Source organism: Selaginella moellendorffii, unplaced genomic scaffold, assembly GCF_000143415.4.
Source record: "Selaginella moellendorffii unplaced genomic scaffold, v1.0 SELMOscaffold_0, whole genome shotgun sequence".
NCBI classification, from domain to species: Eukaryota; Viridiplantae; Streptophyta; class Lycopodiopsida; order Selaginellales; family Selaginellaceae; genus Selaginella; species Selaginella moellendorffii.
Genome location: NW_003314261.1, coordinates 3,995,848 through 4,018,957, shown reverse-complemented (window position 1 = coordinate 4,018,957; position 23,110 = coordinate 3,995,848). Strand labels below are relative to the sequence as shown.

General features: G+C 42.4%; 1 protein-coding gene, 1 long non-coding RNA gene and 1 pseudogene across 7 annotated transcripts; all 3 read left to right on the top strand.

Moving 5' to 3' along the window:
* Window positions 1-71: 71 nt before the first annotated feature.
* Window positions 72-2,663, top strand: LOC9632055 (importin subunit alpha-1). Of its 3 annotated transcripts, XM_002961008.2 has the most exons (10): window positions 162-365; window positions 429-525; window positions 592-683; window positions 743-874; window positions 932-1,117; window positions 1,183-1,346; window positions 1,401-1,479; window positions 1,539-1,795; window positions 1,844-2,217; window positions 2,279-2,663. In XM_002961008.2, exons 1-9 carry the CDS (start codon window positions 162-164, stop codon window positions 2,214-2,216), a joined length of 1,584 nt encoding a protein of 527 aa, XP_002961054.1. In that variant the 3' UTR covers window position 2,217; window positions 2,279-2,663. The 3 variants fall into 3 exon arrangements, with proteins under 3 accessions (XP_024523250.1, XP_002961054.1, XP_024523307.1); XM_024667482.1 differs by having other exon boundaries at window positions 72-525; XM_024667539.1 differs by having other exon boundaries at window positions 162-525; window positions 2,276-2,663.
* Window positions 2,403-23,110, top strand: LOC112346330 (annotated as a pseudogene).
* LOC9641950 lies at window positions 12,415-13,962 on the top strand. Of its 4 annotated transcripts, none has more exons than XR_002991418.1 (5): window positions 12,415-12,714; window positions 12,764-13,012; window positions 13,089-13,439; window positions 13,510-13,691; window positions 13,762-13,962. It is a non-coding gene; the product is annotated as an uncharacterized LOC9641950 (long non-coding RNA). The 4 variants fall into 4 exon arrangements; XR_002991432.1 differs by having other exon boundaries at window positions 13,089-13,521; window positions 13,599-13,691; XR_002991400.1 differs by having other exon boundaries at window positions 13,089-13,691.

Here is a 23,110-nt window from a genome sequence, read left to right as displayed (position 1 = left end):
CTCTCTCTCTCTCTCTCTCTCCCGTTTGTTTCTTAAATGGACGAAGAAATCGTGGCCCTCCATTTTTTCTAATAAGCCCCATTCCTTAGCCTAGGGTTTGATGCTTTGCGGCTAGGGTGTGCCCGTCTGGTCGTGGCTCGCTCCGCCGGTGCTCTCGCAGGATGTCGCTCCGGCCGCAAGCTCGCACTGAGGTGAGAAAGAAAGGATACAAGAATGCCGTCGATCCGGATGAGGCGCGCCGGAAGCGCGAGGACAACATGGTGGAGATCCGCAAGAACAAGCGCGACGAGAATCTCATGAAGAAGCGGCGAGAGGGCATGCAGCCGCAGCACTTTATGACGCCCGGATCGATCGTGGAGAGAAAGGTATGCGCGTCTCTGGAATGGGGCGAGGGTGATTTGATTCACTGGTGGTGTGATTTCCTTCAGCTGGAGAGCTTACCCGTGATGGTGAGCGGTGTCTGGTCTGACGATCCCAACTTGCAAGTCGAGGCGACGACCCAGTTCCGGAAGCTACTGTCAATTGGTAGCTGCCCTTTTAACTTTTGATGGAAGTCTATTTTTCTTGGTACTGACATGGGTGTTTGTGAAGAGCGAAGCCCTCCGATCGAAGAGGTCATCAAGGCAGGCGTGGTTCCTCGATTTGTAGAGTTTTTGAAGCGCCACGATTTCCACCAGCTTCAGGTATGCCCATTTTTTTTCCTTGCGGTGTTTGGGTCGTTAATAGGAGTTTTAATGAGCAGTTCGAAGCTGCCTGGGCTCTTACAAATATTGCGTCCGGCACTTCCGATCACACGACGGTGGTTATAAACCATGGAGCTGTGCCTATCTTCGTGCAGCTTCTTTCATCTCCCAGTGAGGATGTCCGCGAGCAGGTGATTTTTTCTCTTGTATTTCCAAAGCTTGGAATCTGACATTTCCTGGTACCGCAGGCAGTATGGGCTCTTGGCAATGTTGCTGGCGACTCTCCGAAGTGCCGAGATCTCGTCTTGAATAGCAATGCCATGATGCCGTTGCTAGCACAGCTGAACGAGAATGCGAAGCTGTCTATGCTGCGCAACGCAACGTGGACGTTATCAAACTTTTGTCGTGGCAAGCCGCAGCCGAACTTTGAGCAGGTATGTGGGTCATTTGTAGGCATGTCGATACAAATTTGATCGTTGGTCGGTGTTGTTTCTTGCAGTCGAGACCTGCTTTATCTGCTCTAGAAAAGCTGATTCATTCGACTGACGAAGAAGTCCTTACTGATGCATGCTGGGCTTTGTCATACATATCCGATGGTACAAACGATAAGATTCAAGCTGTCATTGAGGCCGGTGTGTGTCCACGTCTTGTGAGTCTACTCATGTAAGTCGTGTCTTTAGCTCTGACTTTTAACTGGCCTGACGTTCCTGGTTCCAGGTATCCTTCACCGAATGTTCTTATTCCTGCTCTTCGTACGGTGGGAAACATTGTGACTGGTGACGATGTCCAAACGCAGGTAAACTTGAAACGGAACATCCTAGATGTTTCTTACGCTTGCCTTTAAATTTATTTCAGTTCATCATAAACAATGGAGCGCTGCCATATTTGTTACATCTTCTCACCAATGTTTACAAGAAGAGCATAAAAAAGGAGGCTTGCTGGACAATCTCGAACATCACCGCCGGCAACAAGGATCAAATTCAGGCTGTCATTGAGGCCAACATCATTCCGCCTCTCGTGGAACTTCTTGCCAACGCCGAGTTTGACATAAAGAAAGAGGCAGCGTGGGCCATTTCCAATGCAACCTCTGGCGGTACACATGAACAAATCAAGTAGGTTGTCATTGCGCTGAGACGCTGTATCTGACTCTGGAGACGCAGGTATCTCGTGAACCAGGGATGCATCAAGCCTCTATGCGACCTCCTCAACTGTTCCGATGCCAAGATCATTGTGGTGGCCTTGGAGGGCCTAGAAAACATCCTCAAGGTCGGCGAGACGGAGAAGGACCTCGGAAACACTGGCTCCATCAACATCTATGCTAAGTTCATCGACGAGGCGGAGGGCCTGGAGAAAATCGAGAAGCTGCAAACCCACGACAACAACGAGATATATGACAAGGTGATCAAGATACTCAACAGCTACTGGGTGGAGGAGGACGAGGAGAACGTCGCTCCAGGTGTAGCTCCGGCGCCCGGACCATTTGCATTCGGGAATCAGCCTACTGTGCCAAGCGGTGGCTTTAATTTCGGTTGAGGTATGTCTTTTCCTTTCCCTGGATCTCTCGAGTGACTGACTTGGTGTTTCTGTGGTAGAAGAACATCTCGTGTCTCGATCGAGTCGGGAGAAGAGATTTGCTTGGTCCGCGATGTGAGCAGCATCCGCGATCTGTGGCAGACGAAGCTGTGCTGGTGTAAAGTCGAGTTGAGTTTGAGCTAGTCGATGGTCGACAAGCTTTTTGCAGACCCGCCGGGGGAAGGAGAGGGTCTTGTAGAACAGCAGCAAGCTCTTGCTGTCAAAGCAACGTCTCGTATTTGAGACGGTGCTCTTGTCTTTGTTTAGCCGGACGTGCTAAGTGCGGTGGTCGTCGTTGTGGGGGTGGCGTCTCCTCCTTTGTCCGAGGATCGTCATCGCTGCGACTATTACGAGTGGATTTTGGGTTATAAAAGAGTCTATTACAAATTCGATGTATGCAAAGATTTACATGAATGAGTTGAATGTCCTTGATGATTAAAGCTTTTTGCAACTCCTTGGAGAATTTAAAGACTTAAGGTTTGGATCGCCAGCTTTGACTGCGCTTTTGAGAAGATGCCGCTGTGGTGATGTATGCCCAGGTGATGATCCAAGCTTGGCGTATAAAAGAAGCCAAAAGATTGTTTGGAAAGATGCTTGGGCTGAGTGTGATCTCGTGGAACTCTATGATTCTTGGCTTGCTTCCGAAAAACATGTATATATGAAACAAACGTGACAAACTGATCTCGACTTCACACCAGCACAGCTTCGTCTGCCACAGATCACGGACCTCGGCTCTTTGAGGCATCCTTTCAAACAGGACTGCATTTGCCCCGTTTGCAGGAGAGAGGAGAAAAGAGATTTGCTTGGTCCGCGATGTGAGTAGCATAATGACATGCCCGAGCAGGATGTAGTGGTGACAACCGCAATCATGGAAGCATATGCCCGCTCCGGGCATCTTTACCGTGTGAATGTTTTCGTGGTGTCCTGGAGTGTGTTGGTTCTTGCGTTGAGCTAGATCGAGCGCAGCAAATGGTTGAGTTGATGGAGGGACAAAGTTCTCAGGAACACTGTCCAAAAACATCTCCCTAAAGAAGCCCAACGCTTTGCAAATGTTTCCATTCCGAGCATAAGATTTAGTTTATAACACTTTCGGCAACCTGCGGTTCGGAGCGTAACAGATTTGCCACAAGTTTTGCTCTTCTCTAGATTCCATTTCCAGAAACGCTGAGATATCCTATAAAAATATTCCATGTGAGAACCCGTACTTTTTCGAAATACCAGCGAGTTCCAAGAGACGATGCTGTGGCCTTGCAGGTCCACGAGTCTAAACAAGCTGCTCTCCCCGGAAGTACGGTGTTCCAGGCGTCCAAGCGAGGTCACATTCTTGCAGAAGGCTTGAGTTTGTTTTGTTCGCTGGAGCTTCTTAATCCCAGGTCTATGCACCGCTCTAGCAGAGCTTGGTGCAAGGGAACGCTCGGTGGGGCTTGGACTTAAATATCTCTGGAGAGATTCTTTGTGTTTGTTTTAGATTGATCATTCAATCTTGCAACACAATCCCACGCTGCGCTCGCGAATCTCGATTCCAAGCTGCTGCAAGAGAGAGATCTGCTGAAAGCATTTGGCGTGCAAGATCCTAAAGACTTGGATTGGAACCGATCTCAGATATACACTACGGCGAATGGTCCATTGTTGTAAATTAATCGACGATTTTAGTTGAAGCTTCACAAAGGAAGATTGAAGTTTCATGGCTTGAATTCTTTGAAACACTTCCCAGGGCGAATTCCTCCATCGTTTTTGCACAGCATTGGAGAATTTACGATATTTGAATTCGTCGTGTTTAGATCATGAGCAGGGTTTCTGGTGAGCCGTGTCTGGTGTGACGATCCCACCTGAAGTTACTGTCTGGTAGCTGCCTTGTTCTTTTTTATGGAAGTCTTGGTAATGGCATGGGTGTTTGTGAAGAGCGAAGCCCTCCGATCGAAGAGGTCATCAAGGCAGGCGTGGTTCCTCGATTTGTAGAGTTTTTGAAGCGCCACGATTTCCACCATGTCCATTTTTTTCCTTACGGTGTTTGAGTTTTAATGAGCAGTTCGAAGCTGCCTTGGCTCTTACAAATATTGCGTCCGTGGTTATAAACCATGGAGCTGTGCCTATCTTCGTGCAGCTTCTTTCATCTCCCAGCTTCTTTCTTCTTTCGTCCGCTAGCAGGTGATATTTTCTCTTGTATTTTCAAAGCTTGGAATCTGACATTGCCTGGTACCGCAGGCAGTATGGGCTCTTGGCAATGTCGCTGGCGACTCTCCGAAGTGCCGAGATCTCGTCTTGAATAGCAATGCCATGATGCCGTTGCTAGCACAGCTGAACGAGAATGCGAAGCTGTCTATGCTGCGCAACGCAACATGGACGCTATCAACCTTCTTTCGTGACAAGCCGCAGCCGAACTTTGAGCAGGAGGCATGTCGATACAAATTTTGATCGTTGGTCGGTGTTGTTTCATGCAGTCGAGACCTGCTTTATCTGCTCCAGAAAAGCTGATTCATTCGACTGATGAGGAGTTCTTACTGATGCATGCTGGGCTTTGTCATCCATATCCAATGGCACAAACGATGAGATTCAAGCTGTTATTGAGGCCGGCGTGTACGTCTTGTGAGTTTACTTATGTAAGTCGTGTCTTTAGCTCTGACTTTTAACTGGCCTGACGTTCCTGGTTCCAGGTATCCTTCACCGAATTTTCTCACACTGTAGAGGCTTGATGCATTTACAAAACCGTTCTTGAGTTCTAGGGTTCTGCGAATGCAAGGTGAGATCTGCCACGCTGCCGAAATATTGCGAATGCAGAGTAAGATCTTGGAAATATCAGGCAGATCTGAGGTCCGCCGTGGAAGATCTGTGGCTGGATTGTGCGTCTTCTCCGGCAATCTCTCACGCTAGTTAGTAGACTTGTTAGTCACGAGGACAATACTTACATAATTTCTTTCTATTTCAATTACAAAAGAAATTGAATTTGTTTGTATTCTGGGAATTGACTCGTCCAGGAGGCAAGCGAGTATCCAAGGACAGAAAAAAAAGGGAGATAAAAATCAGTGCGCAACGACATCATGTTGGCTAGAGTCCAAAAGAGGGATCGATGGCCTTCCTGGAAAGCGTCAGTGGTGGACTAGGAGAATTGTCGGCATCACCAATTGTCTCTGTGAGCCCGCTCTATACTTACGACGAAATCACTCTTGTTTTTTGCAAGAAGCAGCCACCATGGAGCTCGTTGCAAAACTGGCTGCGTTTGAGTGCTTCAGCAAACGTGGATGCAGGAACTTGGTCGCTCAACTCTACTACCATGACAAAACTTATGGCGTGATAATACCATGCCAGGTCTGTTCCTGTGAGCAGTGAGATCATTGCACTTTGGTATTGACAGATCAAATTCTGGCACGCTTCTCTCCTTTGGGCAATCTTTGTGAGCAGCTCAATCTGGAAGGAGTGAAAGAGAACCAGGTTCTCTTGCAACAACAACAGCAACAGCTATTTGAAGTCACGAGGACCTCAGACCATCCTAGCTACTGCTGGTGCGAAGTTGGGGACATGCAGGGTCAAGGATGGCAAGCAGCTCATCCCAAAGGTTTGTGGTGGCAGTGAAGATACTCGCAAAGTTGCAGGTGTTGCCATTGTTGCTCAAAATCGAGGAGTGGCTCTGTGTCCCGTAGCTGTTTGTATGTTAGGACAGTTTCAATGTCTTTAGCACATAGTTAACAAGGGTAGTTTGGATCCCTCCCAATTACCAACTTTTGAGTGTAGGTGATGTTGCCATATTCGATAGCGCTCCAGGGGTGTCATCCCATAGCTAGCAATACCAATGAGCCATTGTGGGTTGATGGTCAATAAATAGTGTTGGAATTTTGTGTCATGCCCCTTCTCTAGCCAATGATCTGGGATATCTATGGTATTTTCATGAAGGAGTGTGTCAAGATCCATGCCTAGATTTCTTGTCCAGAAGCACAAATTGTGCCATCAGCCTTTGCTGGTGTCCTCAACAAGGGTGATAAGACATTTATCTTGAGTAGTGTATATGATGTTGAGGATGTATTGCATTATGTTTTTCCATACAAGCCAGATTCCATAACTACAATCCAATCCACTTTGTTGCAACCAAATTCAGCATTCAGGCACCAATGGTTAAATTGTTCCATTTTCTGCTATGTTATTCATGGTAGTCTAGATCACTATCCTCACATATTGTGTATGTGCATCCATAAAGTAAATTTGAGATCACTTTGGAGTGAGTAATATGATCTTGTGGCTGCTTGAATGCATTATTGTCCTAGCCTTCCATAAATTCTTTTGGTGGACCATATACCCAAGGTAATTGTAGTTTTCTATCTTGACTTGGTAATAGAGATCATTATTGGTGGACGGCTAAATACTATAACTTGTTTTTTTGTGGGGTTGACAGATAAACCAATGGTGCAACAGTTGGCATTGGAGACTTTGATGAGTTGTGGAAAACAAGAGCAAGTCATCCACATGTAGGAGGAGGTACAGGCCATGATAATGTCAGATTGTCCCAACACTCCAAGAGTTGGTATAGGCCATTCAACAGCTCTATATAACAATTCTTGTAGAATGCCTAGGAGATCAACTAGTGAAATGCACAATAAGTGTCAAGCAAAGGTGTCCTTTATCCCCACTTTATTTGGATTGTACATTGAGGCATTAGTAGGCACCACAACTGATCACCCCTTTTGCCAATTGGATTAGGGTGTAAAGGATAGGATTTTCTAGTTGAAATAGTTGTTATATTGAATTCTTTTTAGAAGTCCATAGAGTATTAAAATAGTTGCTGCTTCTAGTGTGTCATATGTTCACACATATAATAAGATGATCTACATAACCATATTTAGGTCAAAAGCCAGCCTAGCCAATAGCTTGTTTGGAATTAATCTGGCTCCAAAAGACACGATAATGCTCTAGAATGGTTTCAACTATAATCTTTAATGTGAGATTGTATTCAATCAAACAAGATCATCCCAATAAATGAAACTAGACATATCCACTCCATATGTTATGCAGCACCATGTAACAGTGTCTAACCCAACACTAAAATGTCTATAGTCATTTTGTATAGGACAATAGATCAACTATACACATGTTATATCCATGTGTTTGGTGCAAGAATTAATCTTGCAATACTTACTCAAGGTGATGCAGCCTTGATTGTTGCAAAAATCTTTGTAGGGCTTGAAATAAGAGCACCCAAGTCTATAAGGAGGTGCTAGAGCAAAATGGCCTCATAGCAAACTACACTTTCTACCATATATTCCTCCTTACAACTAAAACATGGCCATCATTGTTTGTTTTTAAGGCTAAAATATAACCTGATTATAATTGGAAAGAGTCTACTTAATCTGAGTCACTAAAGCCTTCTAGTGTGGAGTTTGAGTATCTCAAACTAAAGGATGAAGTACCACATAAGTACCAAAAAATTTATTTTATAGCCATCTAATGTTGTTTATTGATTTGGCTTACCAAGCTTGTGAGATTGGGTTTTATATAGACTATGAGATACATGAGATTGTTGATAAAACTGAAATATAAGATAGTGGCCATCTCTTCTTTTTCTTGCTCTATCAAGGGAGAATTGTCACAAGTGAGTTTCAGACTTGTGAGCATAAGTATTGGTGTAGGTGTACTACACTTTATAGAAAACCATTGGCGAATATCTTTAGTATACTTGCTTTAGTGGAGAACAATAGAGTTATCCTATTGGTTGGGATCTTGAGGCAATAGCATTACTCACATAAATCCTTCATCTCAAAATGAGATGAAAAGATCTTTTTAATCTTAGCTAAAAAACTTATATTGTTGCATATGAGTAAAGAATCATTTACATAAAAAAAATATAAATTATATTTTTCTTAATTGTAATGCATGTAATCATAGGATGAGATTTGGATATACTATCACTGTAAAACTTTAAGGGATAAATAAGTATATAAAACTTTTAATTACCTCTTTTCTAATTGGTTTAAGGGGAGAAAGATAAAGTATGATATATATATTATTGAAGCAAAAGACTTATTTTAGTTTGTAAATTGATTAAATAAGTCTTTAAATATAGTTCTCTTATCTATGAACTTTATATCCTTCTAATAATCCATTTTAACTACTTATGAATAGCCCTTGGCCATAAGAGCCTTGGCTTGTAACAAGAGATTGAACCATCTAGATTTAGCTTGACAGTGGAAATTTATATGGATTTCACTAACTTTTTATCATAAATATGATTATGGGTATTGAAAGTTATCTATTGATAAGTCCTTTTGGATATTCCTCTGTTACTATCACAACAACAAAAGATTAATATTGTTAATTCCCTTTGATAATCCTTTTTATTCAAGTGTTAATAAACTAGACTTAATATCTCACATTAAGCCATCAGTATATTGAAATAATATTAGATTTCATTTGGCTTTGTTTGCATGCTAGTTTTGGTGTTAAGATGCTAAATGCTCTAAGAATGTTTTAATGTTGCTCCATACTCCCAATCCATTGCAACTTGGGTTCTACTCCGTTGCCCTAAGCACATGTGTCTAAGGATTAGATTCCGCTCTATGGCCATTTTATAGTAAATCATTATAAGATAAAAAGTGAAAATCATAGGTGTTGAGTTTTAGTGAATACTATCTAATGAGATTGGGCAACTAATATTATTGCATACGCAGAGATGAAAATGATGATTTGAATGAATTTACACATACACACACACACACACACACACACACAGATATATATATATAGACTTTTTGGGAGGTTACCTAGCCCAATACTACCCAGTTTAATATTACTCAAACCTAAGGGTATTTAACCCTAAGTATATCAAAACTTTTAATCAATTAGAAAATAAGATACACTTTTATTCATGGCCTATCTCGAGTTTTTTTGTTTTATTACTTATAATCCATTATGTTTCTCTATAAGTTCATACCCCTATGAATAGAAGTTAAAAATTATAACTCTCTTGAGAGCCCCAACCGGCCCAAATTAGACTACCAATGTAAATCTCAATATATGGTGTGATTTCTTATAAACAACTAATGTTCCTAAGGACAATTTTAGGTAAGTTAGTACTTAGAAATAAAAATGTAAATAATTCATAGAATGTGTGAAGTCAAAGTGGCATAACAATAATATAGTTTTGAAGCTTGCTATGGGGCAAGGCTATCAAAGTTGGGGAAATAGTTCCCAAGTGTTTAAAAAGATAGCTTTAAATAAAAGTTGATGTTTAAAAAATTTCATACTTATGAATAAAACTATATTATGCTGGTTGCTAAGCAAAATTGACAAGTTAGAGGAACAAAGACTCTAATTGAAGATGTTGACTTCAAAAGGGATGACTTATGGGGCCAAGTATGAAGGAGTCTATGCATGATCATAGGTTAATTAACTAGCTTGTCAAGTGAGAGGACTTGGAAGCTCAGAAGAACTAGGTTCCTTAACTGTGATCTGTAATGTATATTGAGTATAAGTTAATACATTAGCATAAGGAGTCACACTAGGCATCCTAGAAGATGCCGTCCGTAAATGCATGTACAAAAGTTAAGTTTGAGTCTAATCCTCTAGTGCTTGGGTTTATGTCCCAACTCACAAGTGGGGGATGCCTTAAAATTGTGATACACGGTTAAAATGTTTAGTGTGAAAACCTGATTTATTTAATTTAAATGCTTTAGTGCAAATGGCACCAAGGATGAGTTGAATGGGATAGGAACACTTATTTTTGGTTACTATGAACCCTTGGTTGAAAGGGCTAACTTAGGTGCACCGCTAAGTGTGGGGATGCCCTCAAGATTATGGTCAACAACTTAAAAGTTTGATAAACCTAATATTTATTGGTATACATGTCCACGTGAGATCACTAAGTGATCCCATGGCCAAATAAAGATGAGCTCTTTGTTAGGTTAAGGAATAAGTTTTTTAATTCAAAATGTTAATTTGAACTATTGATAATGGTGTGACTTGGTCAAGATGACCAAATAGAAAAAACATATATGGAGGTATTGATCCTATATTGCTTGGTGTAATAATTAAAGGATGGAAACAAAAAACTAATAGCCGAGAATGGGCTATAGAAATTATTAAAAGGAATCCAAATGACAAATTAGGTGAAGAACACTTATATAGTGCATGCTAATATATTGTGGAAAAAGAAATATATTTCTAAAGATGGGATTCCCAAATGCTCTAATTTGACAAAAGTAAAAGCTCCAAGAGATAAAGCAACAAGATAGTGAAATAATAAAGCCATAAACAACTCTAATGCAAATTATAAATAAGTGGAACTTAGTGCCTAGGGTGGCACAAAATAAAAGAGAGAATGATAGTGCCTTTAAGTAAAAAACTTCATAAAATGGGGAAATGAAGTTTGTGCAGTATATACAATGTAAAATGTTAGAAACACCTAAGAAATTAACTCAAGAAGTTAATATTAAAGTTCCAAAACATGATAGTTATGTTAATAGAGATCAAGAATGCTCTAGAATGAGTAGTAAGATTGACATAGAGACCCTTAACTAATTAGAAAATAGATTATTTATTGGCTTTTTCCCTCTATATTTGAACCTTTATAGATCACTTTTTGAGTTATTTTCTTTAGTTATTTACAATTTGATTGCTATGGCTTCGTATGCATCTTTTAAGTATAGATTTTAATATATACCATTTTATACTATATTATATAAGCTTTTGATTGGGCTCATAGATGAATTTGAGATATATCATTTATATGAGTTTATGCTTGGGCTTGTGAGTAAAGCATATTAGCAACTTAAAATTATACTCTGAGTTGGCAGGATTAATGTTAACTTATCAATGGTTCATATTACTGTGGGTAAAAGTAAACCTCTTATAGATTTGCTATGAGTGGCAAATAGACTAGTTTATAATTGTTTAGCATAACACTAGTAGTCATTGTCATGCTTTTTCATAAATTTTTCTTAGGTTAAACTAAAGGTAGTGTGAACACAAATTTAAGGTTTCAAATTTGAAACAAAAAAAGAATCATTAAGGATGAAAGATCAATTATGTAAATCATTTTCTCTTTACTGAGAGATAATTTGCAACAAGGTGTAATATTATTGTTTTTTTACATCATGCAATCAAGAGTCTTTTTTAATGCATATTAGTTATGATGGTTTTACAAGTGGTGAATTGTGAAATAAATAATGGTGAAACACTAAAATTTATTATTGTAATACTTAATTCTTTTCCAGAGAACTTTGTTATTACTCCTTAAGTAGTTTAGTGTTAGATTAGTTTTGAGTTTTGTCAAAAAAAGAATAGCATAAACTTGTTTATGTTGTGAATGAAGTTATTATAAATCTTTATAAGTGAAATATGACATTTATGTTGCATTTTATTGCTTAGATTTGACACTTAATACTATAGTAATGCAAGGCTTGAAGCATATGCCTAAGTAGGGGATATTTCCTCAACAGTCTTAACACAACATCTAGAATTTGCTGGCTATTTCAAAAAGTATGGGTGTCAAGAATGGTCATGGCAAAAATGTAATCTCAGTGTTTTTGGAAATGAAATCTAGAGGAATTCTTCTAGACTCCGTCACTTAGAAAAAACTTTGCAAAGCTGGGTCTCTTCTTGTGGCAAATCTGATTATGAGAAACTGTTGGAAGCATGACATCAACATGATGGTAGCTATTGAATGTATGGAACATGCTCTGAATTGTGGGCTGCCGATGTGTGTTTTTCTCAAGGTTTGTTTGTACCACTGTGCCTTGGAATGCCGTGATTCAGCATATGCTCGAATGGAAATATTTGCAAAGTGTTGGGCTTCTTTATGGACATGTTTTTGGACAGTGTTTCTCCACACATTCTTAGTTCTCATTCATTCATTCATATTCATTCATAAGTTGTTTATATTTATACAGTGTTTTGCCAAGTGAGGTTTTATTCTTAGTTCTATGCAGCCATGGAGGCTTGGTTCAGAAGGCTTGAGTTTGTTTTGTTCAGGCTCATGTGTAGCAGAGCTTGGTGCAAGGGCTGGATGGGGAACGGTTGTTGCAAGTGAAGAAAATATTGGGGCTTGGACTTTGGCATTGGCAGCATTTATTAGTGAGTGTAGACAGTGCTAAATATGCTCTTAATTTCAGATGCTTTGTGTAGATAATTATGTAAATTCTAGTTATATTAAAATCGATTCATACCTAGAAGGGAAAACAAAAATGACTTCTATATTGAAGAGTTGCTTGATCAATAGATTGGGAAGCCTCAAAGTGAAAGCTCTGGATGGCAATGCGAATGAGGAGCCAAGAAAAGTGGAAATTGTTCCCGAGGGATGGCAAATCTTGAAGCCCATTCCCGAGATCAACAACCTTGGCTCTGCTTCGTCATCCAAAGGGATTGGCATTGGAACTCCAGTAGTAGTCACTGAGGCTCCTCAAATCCTCAAGACTGCCGAGCCAATGCCAATGCTGCGCAAAAACGATGGAGTAATTCGCCCTGGGGATGTTGGCAGGTAAATCTCTACCACAAATTCTTTTTCGTACTCAGGGAAAACTGTGCAGGATAATTGATAGGAGACCAAAGAATGTCTGGGCTGTGAGGTTCGCTATCGGAGCTTATCTAATCGATGGGAAGTGTTTCAAAGAATTCAAGCCATGAAATTTCAATCTTCCTTTGTGGAGCTACAACTAAAATCGTTGATTAATTTACAACGGACCAATCATGGTAATATATCTGTGATCGTCTTTGTCAGGTTTCCACACAGATTAAACGGGATCTCTTGTCATGCCTCGGGATCCATTGATTCGCAGGTAAGCTATGAGCTGGCCGTGTTTTTTTTAGCATTTCTTTGACGGGTTGGATCATCCACCTGCCAAATGCTTCCAGCAGATCACCTCTTCCAGAAGCAGCTTCAATCTCAACCAAACACAAAGAATCTAAACCCCGGAGATGCCCGATGCGACCTGGGGCTCGTTGATCTTTTGGGCTCTCATACCTTTCAGAGAAAAGGTATAAAAAGGTATGAAAAGGTATTAAACCAGTCGATTTGTGGAGTTTTTCAAGCTTCAGGTAAGTCTATTTTTTACAAAAGGTGTTTGGGGTCGTTAATTCGAGTAATGGGCTCTTACGAATATTGCGTCTGGCACTTCCGATCACACAACGGTCGTTATAAACCATGGGGCTGTGCCTATCTTAGTGCATCTTCTTTCATCTGCATGTGAGGATGTCCGGGATCAAGTAATTGTTTCTTTTCGCAGTTTTAAAGCTTGGAACCTTGGAACCTGACATTGTCTCGTACTACAAGCAGAATGGGCTCTTGGTAATGTCGCTGGCGACTCTCCAAAGTGCCGAGATCTCGTCCTGAATAACAATGCCATGATGCCTTTGCTAGCACAGCTGAACGAAAATGCGGAGCTGTCTATGCTGCGCAACGCAACCTGGACGCTACCAAACTTTTGTCGTGGCAAGCGGCAACCAAACTTTGAGCAGGTATGCATGTGGATCCTTTGTAGGCATGTCAATACAGATTTTGATTGTTGGTTGGTGTTGTTTCTTGCAGTCAAGTCCTGCTTTATTCATTCAACTAATAAGGTAGTTGAAGTGGTGTGGATACTCCTCTTCATTGGAAATCTATTGTTAGTACTAAAACAAAAGAGAAAAGGGCCCAATCTCCAAGGGCTTCACTCTCCAAGAAGGATGAGTGAAAGAATGTTGTGAATTGATAAGAAAATGATGAATGGAGATGGAGATCCACAATTCAGATTCCCCTCTTTAAAAGGGTAGTAGTTTTAATTGCCAACATATGCTATATGCTGTGCATGATTTAATCTGCATGATCTAATATAGCCTTGGGTTCAAGGTTGGAGTCCCTTGAGCCTGGGTTTTTGGTTGATACATTCTACTCCCTTGACAAAATTAGACACCATCCTCAGCATGAACATAGTTAGTCTCCATTGCTTGTTATTGCTGTTGCTCAAGTTGATAGAAGCGATGCTTCAATTGCGAGAGTGTAAACTTGTGATTGGGGACACTGTCTAGTGGATCTGTCCCATCTTCCTGGAGCTCAGCTACCTATTGATCTTGTTTGACTTGTCTTAATGGAAGATCAATGATGGAGATTGGTGATGAAGTTAACTCAAGTTTAACTATTGAGATCTGCTAAGGTGGCGTTGGTCCACCAGTAGCTTAGGACTTAGAGATTTTTGCTATTGTTTGTTGCTAAAGTTGGTGGATGAGTTCGTGTTGAGTCAAATTGAGTTGTGTCAAACTGAGTTGAGTTAAATTTTGTCTGCCAAGGTGATTGTCGATGGTGTTTGTCAGTTTGGGTCGGAAATTTGCTAAGGTGCTAATGCTGAACATGTCAATGTGATATGGTTGAAGTTTGTTGAGGTTGAAGTCTTCGGTGAGTGTGCTGACTTTGGCAGTGCCATTGGGGTAGAGTGTAATGATTTTGAAAGGTCCTTGCCAGTTGGTGTGGAGTTTTCGGCCAAGTTTGCCGATGGGTCCTTGGTACCTGAGAACATGATTGTCAATGCTATATCTTGGAATGTTGTGCTAGGATGCTTGTCGGTTGTGTCGAGCTTTTCTCTGTTTTTGGATGGCGTGAAGTGTCCAGAGGGCGTTGAGTCAAAGTTCATCGAGACGTTTGAGTTGCTGAAGCCTTTCTCGAATTGCGTGTCATGTGTCGAGATTATACTTGACGGTGACTTGCATGCTTGGGATGATGAACTCAATTGGCGTGATGGCTTCTGTTCCGAAGGCAAGTTTGAATGGCATCATGTCGGTGGTGAATTTATATGCAGTTTGATAGGCCCAAAGTACATCAAGAAGTTTGTCGTCTTAGTCTTTGCTGGAATCGTTGATGACTTTTTTGAGGATGGTCTTCAGTGTTTTGTTCATTGCTTCTGCTTGACTGTTGACTTGAGGATAGTATGGTGTCGACGTTTTGTGTCAAATTTTGAACTCGGTGGTGAGATGTTTGATCGTTTCATTGATGAAGTGGGTGCCTCTGTCGGTGACGAGTTCGAGTGGTGTGCCGAAACGAGTGATGATATTTTCATAGATGAAGGTTGCTGTTGCTTTCGCTGTGGCGTGTCGGAGAGGTATTGCTTCAGCCCACTTGGTAGTGTAATCGGTGGCGGCGACGATGTATTGCTTTTGTTGACAAGTGCTGACTTGGGGTCCAATGAAGTCAAGTCCCCATTTTTGAAATAGTGCCATCGGGAATGTTGGGTTGAGTTGTTGAGTCTGAGTTTTCGGTGGTAATCAGTGTTGTTGACATGTGTCGCAGCGTTTGCAGAATTCTTCAGTGTCGTGCTAAAGTGTTGGCCACCAGAGGCCGGCTTGAAGAATCTTCCAAGTTGTGGTGTTGGCAGCAAAGTGTCCACCAGAATGTCCATCGTGAGCTTCCTTGATGATTTGAGTTGTGCTTGGCGGCTTGATGCATCAATGCCGAGTTTGTAGAGAGTGCCTCCGATGACTGAGTATTGGTGGGTTTTAGCAACAAAAGTCTTCTTTTGGTCGGACGTGGTGTCCTGATCTGGAACTTTTGCTGAGTTCAGGTAACTGAAGATGTTCGAGCCAGGTTGCCAGTATTGAAACTTGGAATAGGTTTGAGTCAGGTAAGTCATCAGTGAGTCTTTCAGGTTTGTCGCTAGTGGTGATCCGACTGAGGTAATCTGCTTGCTCATGATTTTTGCCGGGTTTGTGGATGATCTCAAAGTTGTATTCTTGTAGTAAAAGGAACCATCTTGATATTCGACCAGATAGTATCAGCTTGTTGATGAGGTAAAGGAGTGCCTTGTGGTCGACAAAAAGGACGACTTTGGTTGACAGTATGTAGTGTCGGAACTTCTGAAGTGAGTAGATCATGCCGAGAGCTTCTTTCTCTATGGTGGTGTAATTTCGTTCAGTTGGGTTGAGTAGTTGGCTGGCATAGTAGATCGGTTGATCTCATTTGTCATGTTGAGTTTGGCTCAGAAATGAGCCAGTGGCGATGTCAGAAGTGTCGACATGAATGTGGAACTCTTGTGTCCAGTCAGGTTTGGCAAGGATCGGTGCTATTGTTAGTTTGAGTCGGAGATTTTCGAATGCTTGTTGCTGTTCGGATGTCCATGTTCATTGGGCATCGTGCTTCAGTCCATCGATGAGTGGTATGGCGATGTGAGCATGCTTGTGGATGAAGCATCGGTGACATCTGACTTTGCCAAGGAAACATCAAAGTTCTTTTTGATTCTTCGGCGGTTCGAGTTTGGAGATGACGTCGACTTTGTCTTTGTCGATGAGAATGCCGTCTTTGCAGACAATGTGGCCGAGAAGTACTCCAGATTTGACGAAGAAAGTGCATTTGTTGGGGTTGAGTGCTATGTTGTTCTCCTCGCACTTGTTGAGGCATTTCTCAAGGCATTCAAGATGTCGATCATGAAGTCGGTGAGGTAGTCTCAGAAAGTGTTAGTGACGAGCCTTTGGAAGGTAAATGGGGCGTTGCAGAGTCCGAAAGGCATTTGTCAGTATGCATAGGATCCCCAGAGACTGATGAATGCTGTCTTGTGCTGATCTTCTTCAGCAATGTGAATTTGGTTGTAGCTGGAGAAACCATCGAGGAAGGAGTACATCTCGTGTCCGGTGACTGCGTCAAGAACTTCATCGGTAAATGGTATCAGGAAGACATCTTTTTTAGTGGCGTCGTTGAGCTGTTTATAGTTGATGCAGATTTGAAGTTTGCCATTTTTCTTTGGCACAACCACTAGTGGGGAAAGCCAGATTGGATTCTGAATTGGGTAGATGTACTTGACTTGGAGAATCTTGTCAAGTTCTTTCTTTACTTGTTCCATCAGATTCAGATTCATCCGGTAGGCTGCTTGTCTTCTCGGTTTTGAGTCTGGAAGAAGAGTGATGGTGTGAAGGCTGAGTTTTGGCGAAACTCCCTTAAGGTCTTGGTAACTCCAAGCGAACAAGTGGTTTTTTCTTTCGGAGAAGTTTGATGCCTTTGTCTCGAAAACTTGCCAAGATGTCGGTGGCGAGTACAATGTAGTGTTCGTTGCCGTTGTTGGCCAGGCTGACTTTTTCAAGTTTTTGGTTCGCTAGAATTGACGGAATGTAGGCAACTTTGTTGTGGTTGTCGACTGTGAATGCTGGTAGCACTTTGAGTTTTGTATCTCGAGTGACTGGATTTTTCAGTGCTGATGTAATTAGTGGTCATTTTCATTGGAAGTCGGTGACGATTCAGAATAGGTCAATCTCGGCCAAAGGTTCGAGATTGGGGTAGGCTTTGAGAATTTGTTGTTCTTCATAGTCGTCAAGGCCATCTTCAAGATTATATTCTTCCAAGTCAATAGGTCGGTTGTGGCTGGACAGTGATTTGGTCGCTTTTGTCGACATGGTTGTCGGGCCATCCGGTGCTCGAAGGATAAGATTGTTGTTGGGCCAGTCTTGATAAACTTGGGTGGTTCAGAGCCAAGGTTGACTGAGGAGAATCAAGTATCTGTCAGTCTGCTCTAGTAGTTTGAAGATGACATAGTTGACTGATATTTCGATACCTTGAATGGTGGTGTTCACTTTTCGGATGATGCCTTTGGGTTGCACAGATTGGTGGTCGGCCATTAAAAGGTGCCGGGTGGATTGGGCCAATGTTGGGCTGTTGAACAAGACTTTCTTCAATAATATTGATGCTGGAGCTGCCGTCAATTATGGCTCTGCGAACAAGGTGTTTGTTGAGTCTTAGGTCGATTGTCGGAACATCATTGTCGCAATTGCCTGGTTGAATCTTGGTTTGAAATGTGTCAACAGCTGTCCATGTCGGGTTGAGTTTGGGTGAGTCTGTCAGAGTGTTGGTCAGTGCAGATGTCAGATCAGTGAGCTGTTTTGTGAGGTAGGGTGCAATCTTCAGCAATTGGCCGATGGTGATCTGAATATTTTGGCTGAGGGTAGTCTCTGCTACTTCTTGGATTTCCTTGAAGTTTGCTAGATTGTGTTCTGGTGTCGATGTCGATGTCGGACGATTTGTCTGTTGGTTTTCTGGTATTGAGTCTTGGCATTGTTGTAAAGCTGGTGATGGTTGAGCTTCCTTATCGGAGTCTAAAATCACTAACTCGGGTGGTTGTAGAGCAAGTTGACGTTGTATCTTGGTGGCTAACTTCTGCTTTTTTTTCCATTCCTAGAGTTTTATCGGGCTCTCCGAGCCCTTCTCTTAATGATCTCCAGAATTGCTGTCCGATTGTTTTTCTGCTTGAATTTGTACTCGGGTTTGTATTGCCATGACTTGAGGATCGGAGTCATCATTGTCGGCATAAGGTAGTTTGTCGGTCTTGACCATCCTTGTTGTTGGTGGTTGCTGCTGGTTCTGATCTTGTTGTTGAGGAGGTAGTGGACCAAGTCTTGACGGACCTCTTTGGTTTTGAAGTTGAGGTTGCCATGGCCGGTTGTTGTAGTTGCCTTGGTAGCCCTGGTCTTGATAACCTTGGCCTTGGTATCTTTGGTTCTGGTATCTTGGGTATTGTTGGTATCCTTGGTTGTAGTTGTCTCGGTTTACTAGGTAGTTCCGGTTCGGCAGGTATTGTCGATCATTGTAGTTGTTACTGTAGCCATTGTTGTAATTGTTGTAGTTGTTGCAGCAAGGTTGATCATTCCATTGTCGACTCTGTTGTTGGAAGTTGTTTCTCGGCAGTCTCTAGTTTGTCGGAGGTGGTGCCGGGTAGTTGTCGAAGTATTGATTTGGATATGGTTGTCGAAACTGCTGTCAGGGATAGTTTGAGACTTGTCGAACTTCTGGAGAATTTTGAAATCTCCAAGTCTTGGCATCATGACTTTCTTTGGCACAGATCTGGCATTTGGAGATTTGGAGCTTGCAGTCACTTGCTGGATGTTCTTTGTTCTTGCACTTAGTACACCAAATTCCAGATTGAAATTCTTTGATGTCGGCCTTGACTTTTCCCTTGAGCTTGTTGATTGTTTTCTTGAGTTTCCGAAGTTTTGACTTGGTGCTCTCTCCGAGTTCATTGTCGGAGTTGTCGTTGGAACTGCTATCAGAATCTGAGTTATCTGTGTTGTCAACTTGTGCTGTCATTTGTCGAGCTTGAATGTCTTGAAGGGCTCTTGCTAGTTCAAGGTAAGTGGTGACATTGATGTGTGTTGCCACTTCTCAGAGGGATCGTTGTAGGCCTTGCATGGACCACTGGTAAAGTAAAGTTTCGGTGGCACTATTTCTGCATTTGTTGAGTGAAGGTTTCATTGACTTTGAGTGAGGGAAGACTTGAATCGGTCAATGAGCTTGAGTGTGAGGTCGTTGAAACTTGTATTTTGAGGAAGCGTTTGAGCCCATTCGTTGGCTCTCTTTCGAAGGGTACATTGAAAGTAGTATGGGAGTTCGGTCGTCTGGCTGTTGATGCAGATTGCTTCTCGGAACTATTCCACATGTTTCTCAGCATCTTCTGACTTCAGACCATGAAATAGTGGATAGGAGACATGTCTTCTAATAGGTATGTTAGCGATGGTGGTAGTGACTGCCATTTGCTGTTGGTATTGTCGAGGTTGTTTTGTCGGGTTCTCACTGTGGAGTCCGAAGGTGATTTGTAGCAAGGGGTTGTCGGGGTCGACAGCAAAGTCAGTGTAGGAGGAAGCTGGGGAATTGTTGTTGTTGTTTAGTGGACTCTCCTCTGTTTTGTCTTCTATGTTGGGACTGTTTTCGGGTGTCTCGTTGGCATCGGGCTGCTTGCCAGTGTTGATCTCCGGAAGATGCTGCTCAAACTTGTTGTGGACGTACTTGTTGGAGTTATGTTGTATTGGTTGTGGTTGTTCTTCTAAATTGTCAAAGAGTTCTTCAAATGTATAGTTGTGTGGTGATTGTGGTTGCAGTGGAAGATTGTTGTCGTCGATGATTGGTTTGTCGATCTCGTTGTTGTTGGATGATTGTAGCTGTTCGGCAGCTCGGTCTGAGTTGTTGACTTACTCGTCAAGTGCTTGACTATTGGACGATTCAGGTTGTTCTTCTTTACCGCTGTTGACTGGGTATATCGGAGTGCGACTGTAGTGGGTGAAGTCAAGTTCTTGTCTTGTCGGTGCATTGAAGTTGAAAGCATGTTCAAAAGGTCTTGCTGATAGCGAGCTTTGGTAGATGTTGAACGCAAATGTGGGATATATTGGTGTTGTGAAGATCGGTCGGTATGGCGAAAATGGTGCCGGTCTGGTGAAGTCTGTGAAGCTGGGTAGGAAACTTGGTCGTTTGTCGTTGAATGTACCTTTGAAGTGGTTGTATGCTGCTTGAAAAATGTTTTGTTGCTCGGGCATAGTCTGTGTCGACTGCTCGAATGTTTGGTCAGGCTCAAGCACTTCGGTGGGTGCCGTCAAGGGTGCTGCCGGTGGTGTGTCCAGTGGTGTTGTGTAGTTGTTGTATTCTTCACAAATGTCCGAGACTGGTTCATTGGAGTTAGCTTGCAGTAACAATTTGTGTCGGATGTAATTCTCTCTCTTGGAGGGTTTGATAACTTAATTCAACTTCTTTTGGTCTTGCTTTCTCTTTATTTCTAAATTCTTCAAATCTCTATCTAAACATTGGATAAGCCGTTGTCGGTCTTCTTCCGACTTGCTGGATGTTCTTCTTGGTTTTGGATACATGCATTCGTCTACTTGTTGTCATTATCGGATTCGCATCCGCAGTTAGTCATGCAGTTCTGGCAGAACTTTGAGAAGACTATTGGCGGGCTGATTGTTGATAAAATTGTCAGGAATCTGGTAATGACAGATTTGGTCGACTTGTTTCTTGAGCTTGTTTTTTGTCGACAGTGGTGCGTGTTGGGTTGGGTTGTGTTGGGTGGTGGTTAGTTGAGTTGTGTTGGGTCGAGTTGGCTGGCGCAGTATGCAGACTGGTCTTCCACTTGCTGGTGCTGAGATGGAGTTCGATGAAGAGTTTCAGATACTCGGGTTTGTCAGGAATGATTTCTTCAATAATGTCGTCGAGTTGTTCGAGTCCGGATTGGGCGATGGCATGATTGGTGAGAGTTGTTGTGGTGAACGTGTTGACTTCAAACCAAGTTCGGACTGTCATTTCGGTACTGAGCTGCTGACTCTGTTAGAGGGGTTGTCGAAAAATCAGTGGTGCGTTGTGAAGTTGTCCCTTGACAAGTTCTCCAATACCAGGTAGTAGTGTGATGGGTTTGTCGTTGGTGTAGGTTCTGAGGATGTGCTTCGATATTTGGAGTGGGCACAGGAACTGGAATTGTGTCGGAGTGCTAGGATTGTTGGGTCGACGACTGCCCGGAAGAGGGGTTTGTTTTGGCAGTGATGTTGGTTTGTGTCAAATGCACTAGTTGAGTTCTTGAGCTTGGAGTGTGTGGTCTTTTGCTCAGAATGGAGTTTGCCAATGAAGTGGCCGAGGGCGTCCGCTGATGAAGGTGCTGGTGATTGGAGTTTCTTGTCAAAGAGAGTTGTTGGTGTTCTTTGTCGGTGATTGGACTTGGAGATCTTGAGAGAGAGCTTTCAGATTCTTCAAAGATCTCCTCTGGGAAGTGTCTACCTCTACTGCGTTGGGTGGCGACTGCTTGGATGCTGTTGATCCATGTTGGTGGTGGCATTGGGTTGTGGAATCTAGGTGAATTTTGGCAAGTTGGGTAGATTTCTAGATCATTCTTGCTATCTATGCATAGAGAATGGAGAAAGAATGGAAGAATTTGTGAACTTGAAGGGGAATTCAGAGGTTATGGTCGCCAAATGAAATGGTGTGGATACTCCTCTTCATATTGTCAATAAGAAAACAAAAGAGAAAAGGGCCCAATCTCCAAGGGTTGAGAAGAAGGATGAGTGAAAGAATGCTGTGAATTGATAAAAAATGATGAATAGAGATAGGGATCCACAATTTAGATTTCCCCCTTTGAAAGGCTAGTAATTTTAACTACTAGCATATACTATAAGACTAGTGTATCAACCAAAAACCCACGCTCAGGGAATTTCAATTTTGAACCCAAGGTTGCATCGGAGCCATAGATTAGATCATGCACAACATAATGCAATTGTACAAACGATGAGATTAAAGCTGTCATTGAGGCTGGTGTGTGTCCATGTCTTGTGAGTCTACTCATGTAAGTCATGTCTTTGGCTGTGACATTTAACTAGCCTGACATTCTTGGTTCCAGGTATCCTTCACTGAATGTTCTCATTCCTGCTCTTCGTACGGTGGGAAACATTGTGACTGGTGACGATGTCCAAACGCAGGTAAACTTGAAACGGAACATCCTAGATGTTTCTTACGCTTGCCTTTAAATTTATTTCAGTTCATCATAACAATGGTGCGTTGTTACATCTTCTCACCAATGTTTACAACAAGAAGGATGCTTGCTGGACAATCTCGAGCATCACCGCCGGCAACAAGGACCAAATTCAGGCCGTCATTGAAGCCAACATCATTCTGCCTCTTGTGGAACTTCTTGCCAACGCCGAGTTTGACATAAAGAAAGAGGCAGCGTGGGCCATTTCCAATGCAACCTCTGGCGGTACACATGAACAAATCAAGTAGGCTGTCATTGCGCTGAGACGCAGTATCTGACTCTGGAGACGCAGGTATCTCGTGAACCAGGGATGCATCAAGCCTCTATGCGACCTCCTCAACTGTTCCGATGCCAAGATCATTGTGGTGGCCTTGGAGGGCCTAGAAAACATCCTCACGGTCTGCGAGACGGAGAAGGACCCGGGAAACACTGGCTCCATCAACATCTACGCCAAGTTCATGGACGAGGCGGAGGGCCTGGAGAAGATCGAAACCCACGATAACAACGAGATATACGACAAGGTGATCAAGATCCTCAACAGCTACTGGGTGGAGGAAGACGAAGAGAACGTTGCTCCTGGCGTAGCTCCAGCGCCCATTTGCATTCGGGAATCAGCCTACTGTGCCGAGTGGTGGCTTCAATTCCGGTTGA